The sequence below is a fragment of the Pyxicephalus adspersus genome, chromosome 2 (genome assembly GCF_032062135.1).
Source record: "Pyxicephalus adspersus chromosome 2, UCB_Pads_2.0, whole genome shotgun sequence".
Taxonomy (NCBI): Eukaryota; Metazoa; Chordata; class Amphibia; order Anura; family Pyxicephalidae; genus Pyxicephalus; species Pyxicephalus adspersus.
In genome coordinates, this window is record NC_092859.1 from 128,746,588 (window position 1) to 128,770,142 (window position 23,555).

A 23,555-nucleotide genomic window follows, 5' to 3' on the forward strand; every position below is an offset into this window, starting at 1 on the left:
AAATAAGGCATCCCCCTGAAAATAAGCCCTAGAGCATATTTTGGCCTTCAAAAAAAAATAAGACAGTGTCTTATCATCGGGGAAACAGGGTAATGGCAGAATGCATAAAGTAAAATTATAGTGTATTCTGATTAAAATATGCAGTTAGTATATGTAGTAAAATTACTATATAAATGTGTGTGTGTTTTTATGCCTCTTCCTCCACGTTATGCACAGACCATGCTGCTCAGCAAAAGTGATAGTAACAGGTGACCACTGGCAAAGTTTTAAGCTTTTTGCAAACTCTGTAACTTTTTTTACAGTTTTGTCTTAGTCAAAATGTGGAAAATGTTACAGGTATAGAAAGTTTAAAAAAAAGAATAGTACAGCAAGTATTAGCAGTATAACATTACATACATACACAATTAGAATGCTTTATTATAATGATCCTTGTTAAAATAAAAAAAAATACCACGGCTCACCTAAAAACAATGATTCGTGTACCATATTTTGTTCAAGTACAAATGGCTTTCAATTAGAGCATCTGTTGGCATTGAATGGTATGCCATAATTATTTATCTTCATATGCCAGGTCATGCCTTATAGATTAAACAATTTATGTTTTGCCTAGTAAAACATAAACTGTCCTTTTAATGTGCCTGACCAAACAGAAAAAGCTAAACAATTTCCTGCTGCATTGTGGCTGTGAAAGTGCTAGCATTGCATTGAGTATAAGTATTATTCAGCATTTTCAGTCTCTCTATATATTCTTATGGAAAATTCAGTATTGGAAACTCTTGACACAAGTAACTTTTCTCCATGCTCTGCTGGTTTCTACGGAAATGCACGTGAATAGAAATATGTATTAATATGACCTAACGGAGTGGATGTTGCTGATGTTGACCACACACTGATTTAGTTAAATGATTGATATTTCCTAAATACTAGTTGTTTACCTGGTTACCACCTATTGACCAGTCCCGTTCTTTGACTGATTGACGTCCCCAATAGTAGAGAGCTACATTTTTAATAGTCAGAGCTGGGGGAGCTGCACTACCAATCAGTGAAAAATGAAAATTCCCAATCAATGTTTCATTGATATACTGAACAAATATCAATCAGGAATGCCCTTTTCTCTGATAAATTTGCATTAGATTCAATGTTTTATATAAAATCTAACATTAAATTTATAAGATATATAAGAAAAGCCATGAAGTAAATGCTTTAGACTATTGTTGGTAAAGTATTCTAGTACACCTCATCTCTGTAGCACTTACAAAACTTGGAGCTCACCAAAGCAGGTAGTTTGTTCCCAGAAGTATAGGTTCCTCTCTCTTTATTCGTAATGAAAACTACAAGAACAAATAACAATATCATCAGACTATCAAATAACATATTAACAACTGACAATGAATTTCCCACATCACAGCACAGACTACGTATCACCTGCACACACCTATACAAACACTAGACAATACATGTGTATTTATAATATTAACCACATTAAAACCTCAAGAAGAACATCTATCACATACAACACACCCATTGACATACTGCATTCAAAGAACCTGAGCACTAAAAGCTACATTCACGCACAGTAATAAAAGATCAATAATTCTAGTTTTTATTTTATCTCTCCCAGCCTTTCAGTTGGTGCTTTTCTTTGTGATATTATTGTTTTATTATTCTTGTTCAAACAAAACAAAACAACACAATAATTCTGCTGACATTATTTTATCATTTTTGTGCTGATTATCAAAGGTGAAAGTTGGACTTTAATTTAATAACATAGATATGAATCTGATCCTCACACTGGCCCTCCATGTATTGCTAATGAACGAATGAATAACTACATTTTTGTTTGCAAAGAGGGGGTTTTACTTGTTATTCACATGAAGGAAACATTTAAAAGAGGATGTTTTCCAACGTGTGATTGGATGATTAAAGTCAGCAAAGCCTAACTTTATTTGTTAAACTGTGGGGAAATTCATGTTGCCTGTTGGGTAACCTCTATTCCTTTAGCCTAGCCCATACAAACTCTGCTTCATTGTACCCAAGCTTTTTTTCCCTTTGAATTGCTACTGACCAGTTTAGCAGCCTGGATTGGTGATTAGGTACAGTCATCTCTGTAAGATTAAAATAGAGTAGAGTCATAGTTGTCAGCTTAAACTTTAAAAAGAACAAAACAGAACGTCAGCCAACAGTTATTAACTTTTGTGTCCAATACAAACTGGTCACTTTGCAAGTACTAGAAATAACATTTAGTTATAAAAAATGAACTCAATATTTTCTTCATAAATAATAAAAAATAAAATACCTTGTTTTTCTTGCTGTGGAGAGCATGTTGTAATCATGTGGTTTTTGCTTCTCTTTAGGAGCATGCAGTTACCATGCCCTGCACCTGGGTAATGGCCTGTGCCTATGCACCATCTGGCTGTGCCATTGCATGTGGGTAAGTCTGTCATAGCTGATAATATTCTAAGCATTATGTTGACACATTTTATTTTCTGGTAACAATGGGATAATACAATTCACAGTGTCAAACTGAAACGGGGCTATTTTAAATCTTAGACATCTGACAATGCTAGACCACAATGCAGATATTGGGCTAGTATGAGTAGTAGAGTAGTGTGTTTTCACACCTTATGGTGCCATGTAATCTGTATTCCTATGTTTAATTCAAACTACTTCACATTTAAATGTATACAGATATCAGCATACCTGGCTTTAACCTATTGTAAATATTGAAGAGGTGTGTAGTCGCCTCTTAGTTGATTATAAAAATAATAATAAAAAGAAAGTAGCTCACCCTACCAACCTCTCTTAACCTAAAGTAACTTAGAACTCCTTCCCCCATAGCTGCTTACCTTATTATATCAGCTATGGCTTACTGCTGTTGTTTCTGTCCTCCAGGCAAAAGTCTTCTTCAGCACTGGCCTTGTCTACACAGTGAAACCTTCAATGTGTTTATTATTCTTACATTTTTTTTTGTTAGTGAGAACACATTACACAATACTGTAAAACAAAAGGGGGCAGCAGATGACAAAAATACCTAAATAAGTATGAACTATGACACAAGAAAAGAGGATTGTGCCTAACTGAATTTGCAATATAAAGTAGTGTTTCTCAAACTTTTTACAATGGGGTGACCCTTGAAGTAACTTTCAGGTCTTGAGGAACCTCTTCTACTATTACTATATTCACAACTCACAGTGCATTAGTGTGGTGGTCAAGGGGAGACATTCCTCTTACATTGCTGGCCAGTTGGAAGAATGTTACCCTTACAGATAGCCAAAAAGATCATAAACTGACCTTAGAGGTCCAAATTGCTCATTGCTTAAGGAACCCCTAGCAACGTGTAGAGGAACTCTAAAGTTCTACAAAACCCTGGTTGAAAAACAGTGATCCAAAGTTACATACACTTACTAGAATATTGTCAACCGAGATGAACAGCCTTGAACATCTTTTAGCAAAAAATTTAGCGCAAAATTTTAGTACAGTGGCCCTCCAATGACTGCTGTGTGGGGACAACTGTTGTACATTCCTATAAAGGAAAGTGTAAGAGTGCTGTTGGCTCCGTGCTAGACATCTAATATGTGTATCGGGTGGTCTAAGAAGTGGGGGCGACTAGTATACAATAAGTAGTGGAAATGGAACTATGGAATATTTGTGATAGCTAGAAGAGAGGGGAAGCAAGTTTAAGGATTGTGGATTTTGAGGGTTTGTTTAAATGTGTTAAAGGTAAGAGCAAGCCTAATGTGATGAGAAAGGGAATTCCAGAGAGTGTAAGAAATGGAGAAATCCTGGAGCTGCTGACCCGATAACAGTGTTCTCCCCAGCCCCTTTTAGCCAGGTGCACAACCCGGCATGTTTCAGGAACCACCCAGCTGTTTTTAAGTAGTTGGGTCACGATACAAGGGCTGCCAACCACCTACAATTTCTTCCCATCCAGCTTGACAAAATTTCTGGGTTGAACACTGGATAACATTTGTATTGGTGCTTTTGGTATTGCTATTGGTATTTTATCTATTTTGTGTGTGCACAAGACTCAATTAAACTGTTTAAAAATCATTAAACAACGGAACAAAATAAAACATTGCCACAGATAAAGCCTGCATTTTAATTTTTGTTGTGTCTTTCTCTATGTTTGTTCTATGCAGGGGTCTGGACAATAAATGCTCTGTGTACCCTCTGACATTTGATAAGAATGAAAATATGGCAGCCAAAAAGAAGTCAGTAGCTATGCATACAAATTACCTTTCTGCTTGCAGCTTTACTAACTCGGATATGCAGGTAAAAACCCTGGTCAGCCAGTGAAGGAATCACTGTGATTGATTACCAGTCTTTTTGTTTTTTATAGTGTAACATAGGTTTAATTATAGACATTTAAATAAAGCTGAATATTTTTTTAATTCATTTTTTTGACACAGTGGGGAATGGTAAAGTCCTCTGACAGGTTGGACAGTTTTTGTTAGGACCAGTATTCCTGGCTTGGAGCCTGTGGCATAAAGCAAACATGTGTGTACATCCAATTGAAATTCCTTGTGAACGTTGTCAATTACACAAATCATAGAATTTCTAGTAGTGGTTAACTTAATTCCACTGCATATGTTATTGTAAAAGTTGAAAACATTTTGTTGCTTATCCAAACCACTTCTTTCATTCCAAAAACTAAACAAATGACACAAAAATGTACATGGTCTATATACTTTAATGATCCAAATATATGAAAATGCAGATTTGGATAATATTTAGAAAAAGAGTTTTAATGAAACATGGCATAATAGCAAATCAAAAAAGAAGTTTTCAAAGTGAAGTAATTGGGAGTTATGGGTTGGCCAAGTCTAAACATGATTTAAATCCCATTGAAATGTCATAGAGAAAAGTGAAACAGACAGTTCAAGTAAGCAAACCAATAAATATCTTGCAAGTGAAGATATTTTGCATTAGGAAAAATGCAAAAACCTAGTCTATGCCCTAAGCATCCTTACTGGTAAACTGACCCATAGGGCCTGATTTATTAAAGCTGCTTATAAATTCCTGCTAATACTTCCATAACCATCTGGAAACCCCATACCATACAGTGTGCATGTGACCAAAGATAATATAGCCACATATATCATGTTATAAAATGTGTACTGTTGATTGGAAGATCAGATCATTTGACCATGAATGTCCTCAATGTTTGAGTACCGAGGTACAATATCTGATTGCTCCATGGATTGTAAAAAATCTTCGTAACTCAGTTAGCTCCTTACATCTAAGACATAGCTGCATTGACCTGAACCCTCCAGTGTTAAGTGCACATGCTGTTCATATACTTGTCAATATTTGTAATTGAGTCAATATAGGATTCAATATAAACATAGAATCTAAAGCAAAACTTTAAAAAGGGGGCATTTCATTGATTGGGAATTCACATTGTTTGCCAAGTCAATGTCGTCCCCCCTGCCCTGGCCAGTAATTTAACTCAGCAGGAGAAGCTCTCTGCACCATTGGTGGTCAGAGCAGGGGGAAGTGATGTCAATCGGACTAAAAACAGGGCTGGTCAATGGAAACCATGGGTATGCATTGTAGTGACTGGTTGTGCACTTATTGGCCAGTGTATACAAAAATTTGAATACCCACAGATCAGCCTTTAGGACAATTTTGTCAGACATGAAGGAGGACACTCATGAAATATATAAACTTTAATTCCAGAAAATATGAGTCACAGAAACATGTTCAGTCTTGTTTTAGAACCTCTTTTAGGCACATAACTATCTGTGTTTACAAAGTGTGCACTGAATTCACACTGACAATGCATCTCTGTGCTGCATTCTTCTGTCATGCTCACGTCATATTATGCATCATATCTTTATTTTCTACTGCTAACCCTAGAAAATGTCCTTGACAAGATTTTTAACCTGAAACCCCAGTGCTTCAAAACCAGAGTACTAGCTTATCGTTGCTCTGTCCTGCACTGTGTTATATTGGAATTTGAGCTTTAGTTACTCATGTAGAAGAAAGCAAAGTAGGGGTCTTGGTACTTATATTGGCATAATTCCATGTATGTCTCAATTCAGAAGGAATGTAAACTAAAGCTCATCAGTTGCTATAATCTTGTAAAAAATAAAACTCTTAATTGTTTTCAGCTCTGTAGTCAGACATAAAAAAGAAATATATGTATATATTCATTTTAAATACATACTAGATATGAGTTTTGTTGGGGTAATCTCTCCAATGAGAGGCAAGATGAAAAAAAAAACTGCAGCAAGAAAATAATAAATAACTGTTACATTCAGCACATTAGTATGTCGTTTATCCAAACTGAACATCAATAAATTCCTAATCACTGTTGTATGCTGTCTTGTGCCCGCGATCACTGTGCCCGTGGTCAAAATTTCTATTTTTCAATTCTGTTTACTCTCTTGGCATTCTCTGCTACAATGACATCAGTGTCACAGGCTCCTATGACCCATACGTGCTGCAGCTTTGGACAAGCTGACAAAATTGTCAAGTGACTGCATCTGACTGTGTGGTCGTTCTACTAATGCATGAACTCTGTCACCTAACATTGTGCAATCTTCTCCTAAAGCAATAGCTAGATCTTTCTGGTTTGTCAATCTAACAGTATACAACTGTCAGAGTATGGAAATAATGGAATAACATTTTTGATTGTTAGTGGCACAAGATTGGTTGGTCAAATTTCATTTCAACTGTAAATTTATCTTTAAAAACACAATGGTATTTAGGGTAAAGCCCCAACCATTACTTATTCCCATGACTTTGATTACCTCAATGACCAATAGGAATGTGCAGCACAGGAAAGGACAGACATGATTCAGTCCTGTTAGGTGTCTGAGCTTTGCCAGAACAGCCTGGCAATCGAGCAATGGGAGGACTGAAAGTTACTGATAAATGATGAGTCGTACTTCACACATGCAAGCGTTTTCCCGTAGTGACAGAATCTCTGTTACTGATTTTTATTTTAATTTAAAGGCTAATCAGAGCACCAAATGGACACATATAAATTAGATTTTAGGTTCTGAATTCCTAAACATATTGTGCTTGTCTGTATTCCAGATCCTGACGGCCAGTGGAGACGGTACATGTGCTCTCTGGGATGTAGAAAGTGGACAGCTGCTGCAGAGCTTTCATGGACACGGTGCTGATGTTTTGTGTCTGGATCTGGCACCTTCTGAAACAGGAAATACCTTTGTGTCTGGAGTAAGTGCTGGAAACATTTCCAATCCCTTACATTCAACAGAAACACATCACACATTTCCAAAGTTTAACCATTCCATTGTCAGGGTTCAGTGAAAGCTAGTTTCTGTCTGGGGGAGCATTTGTAAATACAATGGGCCTGATTTAATAAGGCTTTCTAAGGCTGGAGGGAATACACTTTCATCAGTGAACCTGGGTGATCCAGCAAACCTGGAGGGGATTTCTTAAAATCATTTGCTATTTGTTGGCAAATGTTTTCTGTTCTGGACCAGATCCATTTCAGATTTTTTGGATCACCCAGGTTCACTGATACCAGTGTATTTTCTCCAGTCTTGGGGAGCTTTAATAAATCAGGCACAATGTAAGTAGAAAATAATTTCTATGTGCTAAGAGACGAGATGATCATTTTATCATAAAAAAGTTACCACGATCTGGCAGACAGATTTTGTTGCCTGGTCTCAGACAGGGTTTTGGCTTTAAATGGTTAAAGTCCAACTGGATCCAAAACCGAACAATACAAATTCTAATAAAAATCAGGTTGGTATGTGAATACAATGTGCAAAAGCAAATTGGTGAAAAAAATACCTTTTAATGAGTCAAATGTGCTCGGACACGGCATTACAGCTATTAGAATTTGAAATGCAAGGGTTAATCAGATGTAATCATTTAACACTCAAGCAAGAATAATATATACCAAACTACATTTGCCAGCATCCCTGCAGAAAATGAAAGCTCCATGTCTACATGATGAGTAATATAGTCATAGTAAGAGTGAGAGTCATAGTAAGAGTGATGGTAAGCAATTAGGTAAGAAGTAGCAATTGTATGACCACAATCTGTTAACAGGAATCTAAAAGGCATTGAAAGATCAGCCTGGTGCATACATATAGTCAAGCACAGATGAGTTTTTGAATTTGTGAAGTTCATTTCCAAGGATAATAGGTGTAATTTACACTAATATAAATGGTCGCTTTAAGGATTTACCTTGTTCAATGATTTTTTGGGTTTTGTTGGGCTTTAAATTGTTGGACAGACTAGCTTTGAAAATATTTTTCACTGACTTTTGGCAAATCTAAAAAATAAGTTTCATATTTTATTAATCATTCATGCTTACTTAGGAAGAATTTGTTTTTCTCCCTTCTTTAGTTAAGGAAGTTTATTTTTTTTGGAGCATAGAATGAGTGGGACCGGCAATGGACAGAGCATCAGCTGTCAGAATTTAGTTAGCTTCCAAAGCCAAAATCAGATTTATATGAAGCTAAATGTAGCAGTTTGTCTCTTAGCTTCTAAAATTACTAACTGCTTAAAGAGAGTCTGGTAGCGAGTGAATTATGGTAGCTGCCATTGCTGGCCTCTTTATTAAAATATTAGCTGGCAGGCTGCATCATGCTTTAGTGCTTTTTGAGTCAAGCTTACAATAAGGTATTGATAGAGTTAATTGTTTGCATTAATTCAGTCATCTTATAACCCTACCATGGGAGAAGGAGCAGTAAGCACATCCACTGTGTAGAACTACTTCACAGTAAGCAAAAATGACATATGTAGTGAATAAATATGTCTGCTTCATTGTACATATAGTAGATGAATGTGCATTAGTAGAATTATTTCTATTAAGCTAATTTCATTTACATGTATATCTATAGTGGACGCTGACCATAAGATGTGTGCATGATCAGGTAACTATCAATATTTCCTTGATATTGATCATTTACTCAGATTACTGCAGAGCAATATGTGATATCAATCAGATTTCTTCATGCCCATTGATTGATTACCCAACTGCTGTCCCCTGCCCCTCTGTGCTAAGTCATTCAAACAATAGAGATTCTAATTTGTCATTAGACTTAATGTTTTCATCTAATCTCATTATTTTTTATAATTTATTTGTTACAAATATCTAACATTCTATGGCCAGCATGATTCTTTATAAGCTTTTGCTATTCCTCCCTATTTTTGTGTAATGTTACCAAAGCTATGCCAAAGACAAGATGTTAGAAAGTTGATGTGAATAAAAACTCTCCTTAGAAGCTGATAGGAAGATAAGGAGCTATTATTATTATACAGTATTTATATAGCGCCATCATATTACGCAGTGCTGTACAAAGTCCATAGTCGTGTCACTAACTGTCCCTCAAAGGAGCTCACAATCTAATGTCCCTACCATAGTCATATGTGATTATTATAGTCTAAGGTCAATTGTTAGGGAGAAGCCAGTTAACCTAACTGCATGTTTTTGGGATGTGGGAGGAAACCGGAGTACCCGGAGGAAACCCACACAGACACAGGGAGAACCTGCAAACTCCATGCAGATAATGTCCTGGCTGGGGATTGAACCTGGGACCTAGTGCTGCAAAGGCTGGAGTGCTAACCCCTGAGCCACCGTGCTGCCCACTGAGCTACAAAGAGAAAACTGAAGGGGAGATGAGCTGGAATTCTGCTGACAGATCTGACATCAACTTTCCATGTCTGGCTCTCGCTGCAGTATTCTCCTTTTTCACTTATGGGGCAGATCATAAACCCCCAAATTCCAGATCCAATTTATTTTTTAATTTATTTTTTATTAATGAGTTTTTATAGTATAAAAAAGAGAGAGGAAAAAAAAAAGAGAAAGAAAAAAAGAACACTATCATCCAAAACATTGGGGATTCCATAAAACCCAAAGCAACCTCTAGGGCAGGGGTGTCAAACTCAAATACACAGTGGGCCAAAATTAAATTTACGTGCCAAACTTGAAACTGAAATAGCAGGGCTACTACAATTCCCTCGTCAAGAAAACTGTCCAATGCGGGGCTTAATGTTATGAGTGGCTGGAACTCCCTCTTCACTGAAATAGTACCGCTACTACAATTCCCTGCGTCTACAAAACAGTCCAATGTGGGTCCATGCATAGGCGGAGAGGCCGCTGGTCTATAGATGCGAGTGATGTCGGGAATTGTAGTAGCGGTGCTATTTCAATGCCGTGGCGGGCCAGCTGCAATTTATATTTAGGATTTCTTTGGGAGCCCAAAAAAAGGACATTGCGGGCCAGATTTGGCCCACGGGAGCCATATAACATAAAAATATAACAGAATAAAGAATCATTTGTTTCCAGAATAAAAAGGTACCAGCTTGTTTATGTTGTTTATTCTATATGATGCACAAACTTCTAGGAGCGTGTAATATACAGCTGTTGATAGAACAGTTAAAGTGTTTTCCAAGTTGGAGAGGAAAGACAAGAAAGAGTAGACAAGACTAACTTAAAAGAGTGGGAAAAGGAGAGAAGAGGGAGAAGAGAGTAAGGAATGGGGTAGAAGTCTTGTCCAGTTTTAAAAAAAGGGTGTGCCGTTCTGTCATACATTGGGCCTGCTGGCACTCTCTTTCTTTTATCTGAATTATGAAAGCTGAAGCTGGATGATCCAGCAAACCTGGAATGGTTCTGGTTCAGGATTGAAACCATTTGCTAGCTAAAAGCAAATGACTTTGAAGAAATCCATTCCAGGTTTTCTGGATCACCCAGCTTCACTAATGAAAGTATATCCTCTCCAGCCTTGCAGAGCTTTAATAAATCAGGCCCGTTGAGTGCTTTCCTATATCCATTTTCTTATTGAGATCCACTCTAAATGATAAATGCTTCTGTTGATATCATCCTACCCAGCTTTGAGAAACTATGCTCCACAAAAAGTTTTTTTTAATATCTTATTTTTGTATTAGGGAATAGAGCTTGTGAAATTGTTCTTATGCATATGTGCTTATTCCATCTCTTTGCTTATTTAGGGATGTGACAAGAAAGCTATGGTGTGGGATATGAGGACAGGCCAATGCATTCAGTCATTTGAAACTCATGAATCGGATATCAACAGTGTCAGGTAAGTAAAGTATTGTTATACTATTTGCAGCATGAAATACCAGATATGTACAGTCAAACAATTGTTTCCTTATCCAGGTCAATGTGATCATAGCCAAAAAGCAACAAGATGATTCAGAATTAAACTTAATAAAGTCATCTTTGTAGGAGGATTTAAGGTTTATCGATAGTCAAACATTTTTATTCCAAAATATCTACACACATCCAACGATTCTCGCCCGATATTCAGCTCAGGGCCGATATCGGGCGAGAATCTGGCTTGTGTACAGCGTGTGTACGAACGATCCTAATGCAATAATTCTCCCCCTCCCCGCTCCATAGAGCAGAACGGTGCTGTATGTACAGCACTTGTTTATGCATCATGTAGTGCTAGTCATTGGAAAGGATCATGAGAGATTCTTTCCAACGACTATTATTGCATGTGTGTATGTGGCTAAATCCTAAAGGGTACTATCTGCATGGAGTTTGCAGGTTCTCCCCGTGTCTGCGTGGGTTTCCTACGGGTTCCACCGGTTTCCTCCCACATCCCAAAAACATGCAATTAGGTTAATTGGCTTCCCCCTAAATTGACCTTAGACTACATTAATGACATATGACTATGGTAGGGATATTAGATTGTGAGCTCCTTTGAGGGACAGTAAGTGACACGACTATGGACTATGTACAGCGCTGCGTATTATGATGGCGTTATATAAATACTGTGTAATAATAATTATAATAAAGGGTGCCCTTTTTATACAAAGCACTTACCTGGATTAGTTTCCTTGAGCTTTTGCTTTCAGATAAAAAATAAAGATATTTAAGAATCTGTAGATTTCACTACTTGATTTATTAATACATTTTAATAATCAATAATAATAATTTATACTATTTATTACATTTAGTTAAATTGGTGGTTTGTGTTTAGCCTTTGAATTAGGAATTGGAGAGGGGATGGTAGGCACATATGTGTGGACACTTTCACTTATCAAAAGGAAACAATAGCAAATAGATAAGACTTTCCAAAATGTCTGTCTTCTTGTAGAACCCCCATGTGCTACACAGAGATTACAGTAATTTATGATACAACCAAAACAGCCAGGCTGGGCATTGTATTTTGTATGTGTAAGTTTGGTTTATATAACACTGTATGTTAAAAAATTGAAAGCTTCTGAAGAAAGGTGAAGCATTGACTAATTTCCTAACAAAAAATCCGGCTGATTTAGGCACTCATTATAACCTTTCATACTTTAGAAATAGTCAATAATCAGTAATGCTGGATACCATGGGCATTACTTATTTTTACCAGACCCTGCAGGCCAGCCTTTTTGCTAGTTTTGTTGGTTTCTTTGCCTGCCTTCATGTTTCCGTCTCTTTCTTTGCAGGTATTACCCCAGTGGAGATGCCTTTGCCTCTGGTTCTGATGATGCTACGGTAATTTGCATTCATTTCCATAAAGTTGTAGGTGAATGGCAAGTATGCTGTGCCAACATGTGCTTTTCTTTTCTCACATTACTCATACATTTGCTGATTTCTCTGGCAATTGGCGCCAGTTCTTAACCTCAGACAAATATTTATGCAAGATTATATGTGCAGAGCCTATAAAATGTACTCATGTGTGTATATAAGATCTTCCAGCTCTTTATAAATCATTACATTACTCTTTCCTGCACCGAGTGTGCTTATACCTGACACAACACAAATGCTGCTTACAGCTGCAGTTTAGTTTGTACATTCTGGCCTACAAAACATCCTAAATGATTTATCAACCAAATTCAAAGACTGTAGTTGTGAAAATAAACAGAACTTATACATAACTGTAAATGTTATACACATATTTCCATAATGAGTTTCCCTGTAGTCATTGGTGCCTGCCAGTACTTACAACATAAATTTTCAGTGCCAAACAACCCCAAAACCTGGCATGTTTTATTCTGCAATGGCCTCGGAAATTAGAAGCTTTGGCTACTGTTATCATCACGATGATGATAATGATGAATAGCTAGGTGGAGGGGGCAATTTTATTAACACAACAGTAACTATAGGTTTTCTGCCCTTCACATTAAAGGAAGTGGTATAATACAAAGAGGTACAGGTGGGAAGGCTCTATCTTTTTTCAATATTAAAGTTGTATTGTATAGAAAATAGTAATTAGAAATTCTTACCTCCAGATAAAAAATCTGCCCTAAAAATATTTAAACATACTGCCACTGGTATAAACTGCAGGCAATGCAGTATGCTCTCTGGTGCTTTCAGCTTGCCTAAGAGTTCCTTCTAATTTTGTTCTGATCTCCTTATGAGCTGTTTTGAAATGCTTTAATGTTCTTATGAACTTGTATAAAGGGCAAAAGCAGTTATGTTTCAAAGAAATATGAACTAGACCCTTGGACTTTTGTTAAGGAAGACATTATGGAGGTATGTTCTAACGTAGCATTCGCCAACCAGTGGTCCGTCGGCACTGGTGGTCCGCGAAAAAATTTTGGAGGTCCACAGAAAAATTTGGAAATTATTTGCTATTTTTATGTTTTTATAATGATAAAACAAAAATAATATTCTAATAAATTCCTATATTCTAAATGACAATTTTCGCCTTCAAATTAAATAAACCCATAATGAGTTAGAAAAAGCAAACAAATATTTTGCATTTCTTTAGTAATACCAAAGATAATGCAACTAATGATAATAGTAACAATAGTAATACTTCACTTAACTGTAAGCTCATCAATGAATCAGAACCTGCACAGTCCTAGTCAGGCACCATTAGGAAGATCACTATTTTACAAATGTATTTAGCTTTTTAAAAAAATTCATAATAATGGTCTGCAGGATTTAAAATTATGAATTTAGTGGTCCGTGAAGTCCAAAAGGTTGGCGACAGTTGTTCTAACACTTTGAATGTCAGAGAAAAATCTGAAGAAAGAAAGCCATGCTAAAACCAAGCAGTCTCAGAATATCCTCTATCCAGGTTTCTGTCTGGAAGAGATAATCCTGTTACAAGTACCTGGGTCTGACATCTAAGAAAACTTTTTGTTACAAGACCAGAGCAATCTTCACATGCAGCTGTTCAAAAAAAAAAAGAAAGAAATATGGCTGGCTTAACACTATTTTGCATGTGCACATTATTGCATTGCCTTTCTTTTTACCTGGCACCCTAGTGCACAAAAGGCAACTGACGCACGTTACAGTGTATCACAATGCACAATAAACATTACTGTGTGTTGTGGTACTTTGCATTGGCTTGCGCCCTGTCCATATTAAACCTTTTCGAAAGGCAAACCATTGCATCGTGACAACACCACAGTACATCATAATGCAAGATTTATTTAGTACTGCAGAAAATTGAAGCAAGACATATTGATTTATGTTTTGAGGTACATTGCAGCACATATTTTTATTATTAATTGTGTCATTGTGTTATTATTGTGTGCCACAATAAACTATAACACATGAAAACGGGCATTGCCATTCAGATTGGTGAGGTGCTTTATTGGGCCTTCAGGTTTAGCTTTAGGTATACTGCCAGCTCATTTACAATGAATAGACTACCTTGATGGAACACATGTTAAAACGGGACATAATGCATTATTGTGAATCCAGTAATGCATTGCAATTCATCTTTTTTTATTTACATTTAGTCCCAGACAGAGTAAAAATTTGCAAACCATTCTGTGGTCAAAGGAACCACTATTGCTTTAATTAAGTAAAATGTAGGTTTCATCTCTTTCACTATGAATTAACAAAATTTACCCTAATTTTGGACAGAGCTAACATCTGTGCTTGTGTATAAACCAGCTCACACCTGGCAGTTTTGAATGCAGTTGAAATATGGATTTTTCTAATTTGTGACCTGAAAAAGACAATAGCAAATGTTCAAAGTCAGATTTTTTCTGCTGTCTTTAGGTGAAATCTGCACATACAGCCATATATTGTTTGCTTCATGAAAAAAAAAAAAATATTATTATTAATATCTGTATATTATCTATCTGTATAGTACATTTTATATGTATATGGGGGTAGTAGAATTTGACATATGCAGGTGCCTCCTGCCTAATAGTGCTGCAAAGTGATAATGATTTACTGTTCCACACTCACTGGTATTAGATTGTTCAGCCATATTGGAACAGTGTGTTCCCTATAAGCATCAGTCCGTAATTGAGCCGGTAGGGGCGCTGATCAATACTTTGCAGCACTGCCATTTCAATTGTAGTAAACTGTGGTACATTAGTGCCTGTTGTATGATTAATTGTTAGGTTAAGAATGTGCAAATCTGCATTACCGTCATTTAAATTTGAAATAACAAGAATGTAAAAATAGGAAGCCCGCTAAACACTGGAACATTTTACTGCTGTTCAAGTAAACTAACTTTTGGGAGAGAATGGCTTTTTTGAAGGGCTGTCATGTTGATAAATCCACAAATCACAATTGAGGAGCCTTTTTAAATTACAAACTTGTTCCAAAATTAATTTACTGCAGACACACTAATCCACATTTTATATAATTCTATTAAGGTGAAAGTCATATCCAATTAAGCACAGCCCTTTATATGCATTCCCTTGTGAGCCATGGAAGTAAGTGATTAGATCTTGTAAAAATAGGAACATTCAGAAAGAAAACTGTCACTTTTACATCTTAATATACAGTGTCCTTATATGCTCTTACTAATTCCCGCTTCACATAAACATTGGCTGCCTGTATACTCCAATCTGTAGGTTTATGTCAGGGCACAGAACAGGAAGATGCCTGCTAAGCAGCTGTCAACGACACAGTAAATTAGATCACATCATATGTCACACAATTTAATCTGCTGAAGATTGTTTAGCAATGGAGAACAATTAGATGTTGTAAATTAGTTTCATATAAAACAATGGCAATGTATTAAAATAAAATGATATACCAGGATTGTGTATATATGTACACAGTATTGTTTTCCTGGTTGTATGGATTATCACTAAGCAAGTCTTTAACACTAAAAAAGTCTTTAAAACTAACTGGGAAAATAACCATAAAAAAGTGTACCAGTGTTGCTAGACTTATTCCAAAACACCTTTTGGTGCCTGCAAGTACCTGTGGTAAGGTCCATGGAATTACTAGACTTTCAACACCCAATATGGTCAATCACTGTCTTGGGTGAAAATGTAGTGTCAATACAAATGCTGCCCAAGGTCATTCAGTGATTTGCCATGGTAAATTATTTTTTATTATTATTAATTAACAGGATTTATATAGCACCAACATATTACGCAGCACTGTAGATTAAATAGGGGTTGCAAATGACAGACAAATACAGACAGTGACACAGGGGGAGAGGACCCTGCCCCAAGGAGCTTACAATCTAGGAGGTGGGGGAAGTAACACAATAGGAGGGGAGATATGTAGTGGTGAAAAGTAGTGATGGTTCCAAAAGACAGAAGAAGATGGGTAGGCAAGTTTGAAAACATTGGTTTTGAGTGCTAGGACCAAGTTGAATAGGATGAGAAAGACCATTCCAGGGAGTTGGGGCAGCTCTAGAAAAGTCTTGGAGTCATGCGTGTGTTGAGGTTATGAGTGAGGAAGTCATTAGTAGGTCATTGGAGGAGTAAAGAGAGCGGCTAGGGGAGTATTTTTTTTTTTACCAGGTCAGAGAGGTATGTGGGATAAGAACTGTGGAGTGATATGGAGGCAAAGCACAGGAGCTTGAATTTGATTCTCAGGTGAAATGGAAGCCAATAAAGAGAACTGCAAAGAGAGGAAGAAGAAGAGGAGCGGTTGGAAAGATGGATGAGTCTGGCTGCATAATAGATTGTAGAGGAGGGAGTCGGGTTAGTGGAATACCAGAGAGGAGGATGTTACAGTGGTCCAGATGAGAGATGATAAGAGCATGTACAAGTAGTTTGGTGGTCTCTAGGGACAGGTAGGGGTGGAATAAATCACAAGCTCAAGTAGCTGGGCAATATGTCTGTATACTTATTTCCTATAAAACTGTCACCCAAAATAATCATTAACAATCTTTGGGAGTAAGAAATATTGAGTGTCTGTACAAAGCTTGAACATTATGGCAATGTCTACAACATAAATATCATTTTTATCTGAGCCTTGTGGGGGATGGAAGGTGCAAAATGATGCCAACATTCACTTATACTTTAAAAATTGACTGATTACTATGGGAAAAGCAGAACATTCATAAAACAGTTTCACAATAAATCTTCTCGTTTTATGTATTCTGATTACAGTGTCGTCTGTATGATCTGCGGGCAGATAGAGAAGTAGCCATCTATTCGAAAGAAAGCATCATATTCGGAGCATCAAGTGTTGATTTCTCCTTGAGTGGTGAGAATGTCCTTCCTTGTATAGTAAACTCTAATGAATTACCTAACAAAGCTTTACTATACCAATAAATAATATAAAATGCAACAATATTGATATATACTGTATATAATAAATGTTTCCAATTATTTTTTTCTGCAGTCATAAATCTACCTGTGACATGATATTCTGTCAGAGGGTGCATTAGTAGGAGGGGCAGTTTATAACATTGGGATAGTTTATATTATTTTGTAGTCAGGTTGAAAAGAAAAAAGTCATGTCCTTGGAGTTCAACCAATAACAAAATGAGAAACCAGTAAAAAAAATACCCACAGCTTCCCAGAGGAAGGCAAAAATGGTAAAGTAAGGGTATAACTTACATTACTTTACTTACTTTTTTTACTTTCTGTGCCAAAAATCACCAAATCCTAACATACAATAAAAAAACAAAAGCCATTGTTACATACACCACAGTAAGTTTTCATGTTGCTAGAAGCTGACAACAGCAGTTAACCTGCTTTTGTGAAGTCAGCTGAGCTGCTGCATGCTATACTGAGGTCCTCTCTAAGCTTTGTGCTGTGAGTTCATTGCTTTGAAAACTATCTTTAGCAATTGCATGCAGTCAGCATTCTCTTCCAGTCATGAAATCATCTGTCAACAGGTTGATCAGAGCAGGGAACAGGCAGCTGACAATGCAATGATTTGTATGAATTAAACTTGTTCAAAATAATGTTATTCCTGGATCTGTGGGCAGGTACCGAGTGCCAGAACTGCTATCATCATTCATTGCAGTCTGGCTGATACATCAGCACATATCATATATCATATTTTATTGCAGTCAAGACAAGGAAAAAATTATATTTTCCATAACCATGTATGTTGTAGTCCAAGTTAACAAATACCTACCCTTAAGCCATACAGATCAAAGGATCAGGTACACCTAAACGATGTCCTTCACTTAGCTTATTCTCAGCGATCCCTTCTCCCTGTGTAATCTCCAAATTGATCTGGTTTGAGTTTACCCAGGGCTAAGGACTTTCTTCCGGCTCCCATATAACAGTGTTATGGCCGGCTGCTCGGGCATCACGGGCTGCATCAATGGCAGGAAATAGAATGAAATCGTTCTCCATATCTGGAAGAATAAAGTATTTCTCTTTGCTAGAGCAATAATGTGAATAATGCTGTGGGTAGAGAAAGAGAAGATGGGTTTTGCAATATGGGGCAGATATTTAGGTAAACCTGTTTTTCACGCAAATTAAAAGGACGATCTTAACACTAAACTCCAGTCAAAACTGTTTATCATTTTTATGAAGTAGAGAGAAGGCTTAGGACCTCTGTTGTGGCCTAATTGTTGTGTATGACCCCATTGGAGAGGGTATCACCATTGGGGATAGTCAGCAATTTCAACCAGAGGTGACAGAGGTTTCACCTTTTCCATATTTTGTCTGAAAATAACCATTTGCATGCTTGTAGGTATACTGTGTGTAAGTGATTTCTTTGGGAAAGGAAAGGGTTAGGCATTATTCATCTTTGGGTCATTTGAAATGTGTGTAGTCTAATCTTACTTCTTTTTTGGAATATTCCACTGATGAAGTTATCTTAGCCTATAAAACTTACAGGTTGTCAAATATATATGTAGTATTTTTTATTGACCTAGATAAAAATAAATGATCTAGATAACCGTTCCTCAATTTGTCAATTTTTGTTTTAAATCTAAGGTCGCTTACTGTTTGCTGGATACAATGACTACACAATCAACGTTTGGGATGTCCTGAAAGGCAGCAGGGTGTCCATCTTGTTTGGTCATGAGAACAGAGTCAGCACTCTGCGTGTTTCTCCAGATGGAACTGCATTTTGCTCAGGGTCATGGGATCACACTTTAAGGGTGAGTTTCATTTTCTCCTCTGTAAGTATTCCAAAGAACTAAGTTCATGAACAGTATTTAAATATTCAGCCTGTTGGAGACACCCATTTCTCAGATGACTCATGTGCAATGAAAATTTTGTGGAACTAGTTAAACTCATTGGGCCTGATTTATTAGGGTTCTCCAAGGATGCACGGTTATCAGTGAAGCTGAGTGATCCAGCAAACCTGGAATGGATCTGGCCCAGGATTTTGATTTGCCAGGTAGAAACCTCACAAAAGAGTTTTGATAATACTTTAGAGTGGACCTATACCTAATGTATGTAATACCTAATACATGGGTATAATGTACCCACTACTCTAATTGCTGAATTATAATAATCAGGGGTGGGGTATAAAAAAAAATGCAACTGAAATGTCTGATACTCTTTTATGGCTAAGGTTGTCTGAATTAAGGGCCAATTAAATTGACTGATATTCGAATAGGAAATCTAATTCCATGGGCTGGTACTGGAATTTTTTAATATATCAAACATACAATATAAATAATGGTTTCACTGGATGTATTTGTTATATTTACAGATCTGGGCATAATGAACAACTTGTGAAGAAATGTCTGCAGTCCTGCAGCTTGGCAAATATACCACAGGTTTTCCCTTGAGTTATACGATAAGATTTGAAATGTAACATTAGACACTGGTTGTTTCAGAACTTTGTAGAAAACAGTATGGATGCCACAGAAAAAAAAACTTCTTCTAAATGAAGCAATTTATTATTTGTGGTCAGACTTGAAGAATTCACCCAACACTTATCACTTACTGTTGGCGAAGGCTTTTCCATCCATTGGGTCAGTGTAAGGGCTGGTTGTATTTCTATTAGTACATGACCTGGTGAGGATTTACATGTATTTTTGTTTGTTTTTTAATAATTGCGTACATGCAAAGCTGGCTATTTTGCACTACAAAATGATCATCGAAGACATCAGTACAATATCTGCACTCAACAGTAATGGCAAACATCTCTTGTTTACAGACATAAAAGGGATGATTTGCCAAAGCTTTTTGTAGACCAGTGCACCTTTACTAACATCACACAGTCAGATTCAGTAATAATGATATGTTTATTATTTCTCCTAAGGGTACATTGCAGAGAAAACTGAAAATTAAAACATGATATGCATTGCCGTAGTGCAACAAGTCCATATACTGTAACTATTTTGCTTGTTATTTAAACCCTTGGTTTTAATGCAAAGGTACATTCTTATATAATGTTAAATAAATTATAACTCAGATACATTTCTTTTTCCTTAAATTTAAATAAAATACCATAGCAAAGCAAGATACCTAAATGATAATTGAATATCATGTCCATTCTAGGGCTATTTTCTCTACTGGGATCTGTGCAGCTCACTGGTACATATCCCACTTAGCCCCTATAATAGTAACATCTCTGCATCTAAGAACCTGAAAGGATTTCAGAGAAAGTGTAATCTCTCGGCAGATGTCAGTGGAGGATCACTTCAATCTAAAAGATGCTTCCTGGCCATCGGTCAGAGAGTAGTATTACAAGTTAGGGTAGGAGTAATATTACTGTAATATTAGTGGTCTCTTGGGCAATACAGTTTACCCCTTGTAAACACACTTAAAAAAAAACAGATTTTTCTATTTAAAACAAATTCACTGATACCCACAAAAACTAGATACATTATTATTGATCGGTTTTATGTACATGTAATTACATGTAGTACGTGTTACATATTCTATGTAGATTTACTCACACACAATCAAGTGGTCTAACTCTTCTTTCAAATTGTGGCATAGGTGACTGGCATTATTTATTAACGTAGCAATATGTAGCTAGCATATGAAGTATGCTGTTTTTGTTAGATACACTTACTATTATTTATAAAATAAGTAAAAGTGTATGTGTTATATCTCTATGGCATGCAGTTTTGCATGGGTCAGATTTAACAGTAACTTTGGTATCTAAAGAATTTTCCCCCTGATATTTGATGCCCATTATTTACCCCTAATCACAGCAGGTCCAAATATTTATCTGATCCAATATAGAACCTGCAAAGTGTCAGGTCCAAGTGGTAAAATAAAAAAGGTATTTATGAGTATTGGTGTGAGACAGACCTCTTGGCATGCTTTGTCTATAAAGAATCTAATGCGTGTCCTATTAATCTGCTTTGTCTGATTATAAAAAATCAGAATACATTATAAAGTCAGGCTTTGAAAATGATAATATAACTTTACAAAATGTGAAATATATATATGACAATATAAAATTTTCTCATCATCTGTAGTATTTTTTATCAAATGATCTGCACAAGTTTGTGAATACTAGGTTAGCTATATACAGCCCTTGAAATAAAGACTGCTGCTTTAAATAGGTACAGAATATAATACAAGGACATTGTGTTGTGAGCACAGGGTGTCCATTAAACAATGCATCTATCAGCACATTCTAAATATAAAGCAGAGTAAGTCACTTTTGTAGGACACATATCTGGGACTAACCTGCAGCTGAGTGATAAAATACCAACCAGCAAGTATACTATTCTACCAATAAATGTGTCAAGAGCTGGCTAATATTATGTCTGATAGTTTCACAGGGCAATATTTAAAACACAATAGGGAAGATAAGATGAAATAAATGTTACCATCAATTTAAAAGTAATTAATAAGTCACTACTATAAAAGCATGTGTCTTCTTCAAATGACAAGAAAGCAAATATGTCTTCCCCAGTTATATATCTCTGAAAACAGCTGCAATTCCTCCACTATAAAATATTTCAATGGTGTTAGTAATTTAACCCCCCTCCTAATACTCTTTGGTAATGATCTGAAAGTGTTCCAAGACAGATTACAAAACTCTTGTGAACACATTCTGTTTTGTCATAATATGGAACTGGTTGTCAAGACGAGAAAGGCCAAACAGATCTCTCCGCTGAAGTGCAATATACGGGTTACTGCAACGCAACTTAACACACATTAGCTGCATTTGTGCGATACTTTGCCATTCATGAAGCTACAACCCACATGTTGTAGCACACCACACCTTACAGTAAGACACAAGTGTGCTGTTGTGATTTTCTGCATATGAGAACATTCTGCATGTCTTTCTTTAGGAGATTGGGGGAAGATGTGATTGGACACAATAGAGATATTTGTGCTGCAAGAAAAAAAAACTGTAACTATATGTAAAAACATACACATAAATATTACCAGAAGTAGGAACAAACACTGATATTCTTTTTCTTGCATAAATACATCTTTGTTGGACATTTTGAAACATCTCCATGCCCTTTTTTCATATTTAACTGTTAATGATATTTTCCATCTATTATGATATGACCCACTGCCTAAACTGGACAGAAGATTCAGTGTTTGTCTTCTGATTTTACCAGAGAGATATCACAGGATGTTGCACAACTAAGTCTATGAAATATTTAATAATCTAATTATAGAATGTAGAAGGCACCAAATATGGCATTGCACTAGGAATCCTTCGTCTAGGTTATTTATTGTTATGAGTTAATGCACTGTTGTACAAATCCTACTAATTTGCGGTACTTCTAATTTTCTATATTTTGTTTGGAACGTATTGTGTGTGATGCTAGATATAGTTATGTCAATAAATGCAAATAAATATTTTATAAAATCATTACTGCACTGTGTATATTGGCATTACTGCAGATACAAGTACAAAAATTGTGATATATCCCCCTTGTTGCATCTCATTAATGAACTTATACACTTATACAAAGCATGGCCTAGTTTGAAATGAAAGTGTTATGGTAAATTTTATGCTTTAAAAGAAAATGTTATTAAAAAAATACTTTTTCTTTTACATGTTCACTGCAGCTAAAATTTGGAACAGACCACAACAAACCCTGTGATTTGGTAAAGCAGCTGCAACAAAGTACAATCTAGCTACATTGTTACTTGGTTTCTACAAATGATAAATATAACATTCAAATCAAAGGATGAAAAGAAAGAGGTTTTTGGCTCGCAGATAGTTTTAAGAAACAAAATTGTTGTATTTAAACACGTTTAGTAAAGTAAACAAGTTCAGACAGATCTATACCTCATAACTGTTTGACACCTCACAGTATATGGGTAACATTGTACATACATATATTCAAGGAATACAAAAAAGGGTGATGAAGAAGACCGTGCTGAAAGTGTAATGAATCCAACACGTTTCGCCACAAATGGGCTTCCTCAGGGATATGATAATAAGCAAGCTTAACGGTGTATCTAATTTGATAAAGGTTGTAAGGGTACAGGGCTGGAAATTAGTGATATCTAAACAAAACTTTGATTGAGGTAAAGGCTGTATCCCAGGTCAGGAACACTTTGAGTACTCTAATCAGTTCTAGGACTGGGTGTGGGGG

The 23,555-nt window shown here is 36.2% G+C and overlaps 1 protein-coding gene across 1 annotated transcript in view; it reads left to right on the forward strand.

Annotated features, from left to right (window-relative positions):
* GNB5 (G protein subunit beta 5) overlaps positions 1-22,825 on the forward strand; it is a 39,984-nt gene extending 17,159 nt beyond the window's left edge. Inside the window, exons 6-13 of the mRNA XM_072402375.1 lie at positions 2,355-2,431; positions 4,140-4,272; positions 7,045-7,188; positions 10,939-11,030; positions 12,394-12,442; positions 17,218-17,314; positions 19,009-19,175; positions 19,736-22,825. Coding sequence (XP_072258476.1) covers positions 2,355-2,431; positions 4,140-4,272; positions 7,045-7,188; positions 10,939-11,030; positions 12,394-12,442; positions 17,218-17,314; positions 19,009-19,175; positions 19,736-19,747 — 771 coding nt within the window. The 3' untranslated portion in view covers positions 19,748-22,825. The remainder of the gene's footprint in view (positions 1-2,354; positions 2,432-4,139; positions 4,273-7,044; positions 7,189-10,938; positions 11,031-12,393; positions 12,443-17,217; positions 17,315-19,008; positions 19,176-19,735) is intronic.
* Positions 22,826-23,555: the final 730 nt, after the last annotated feature.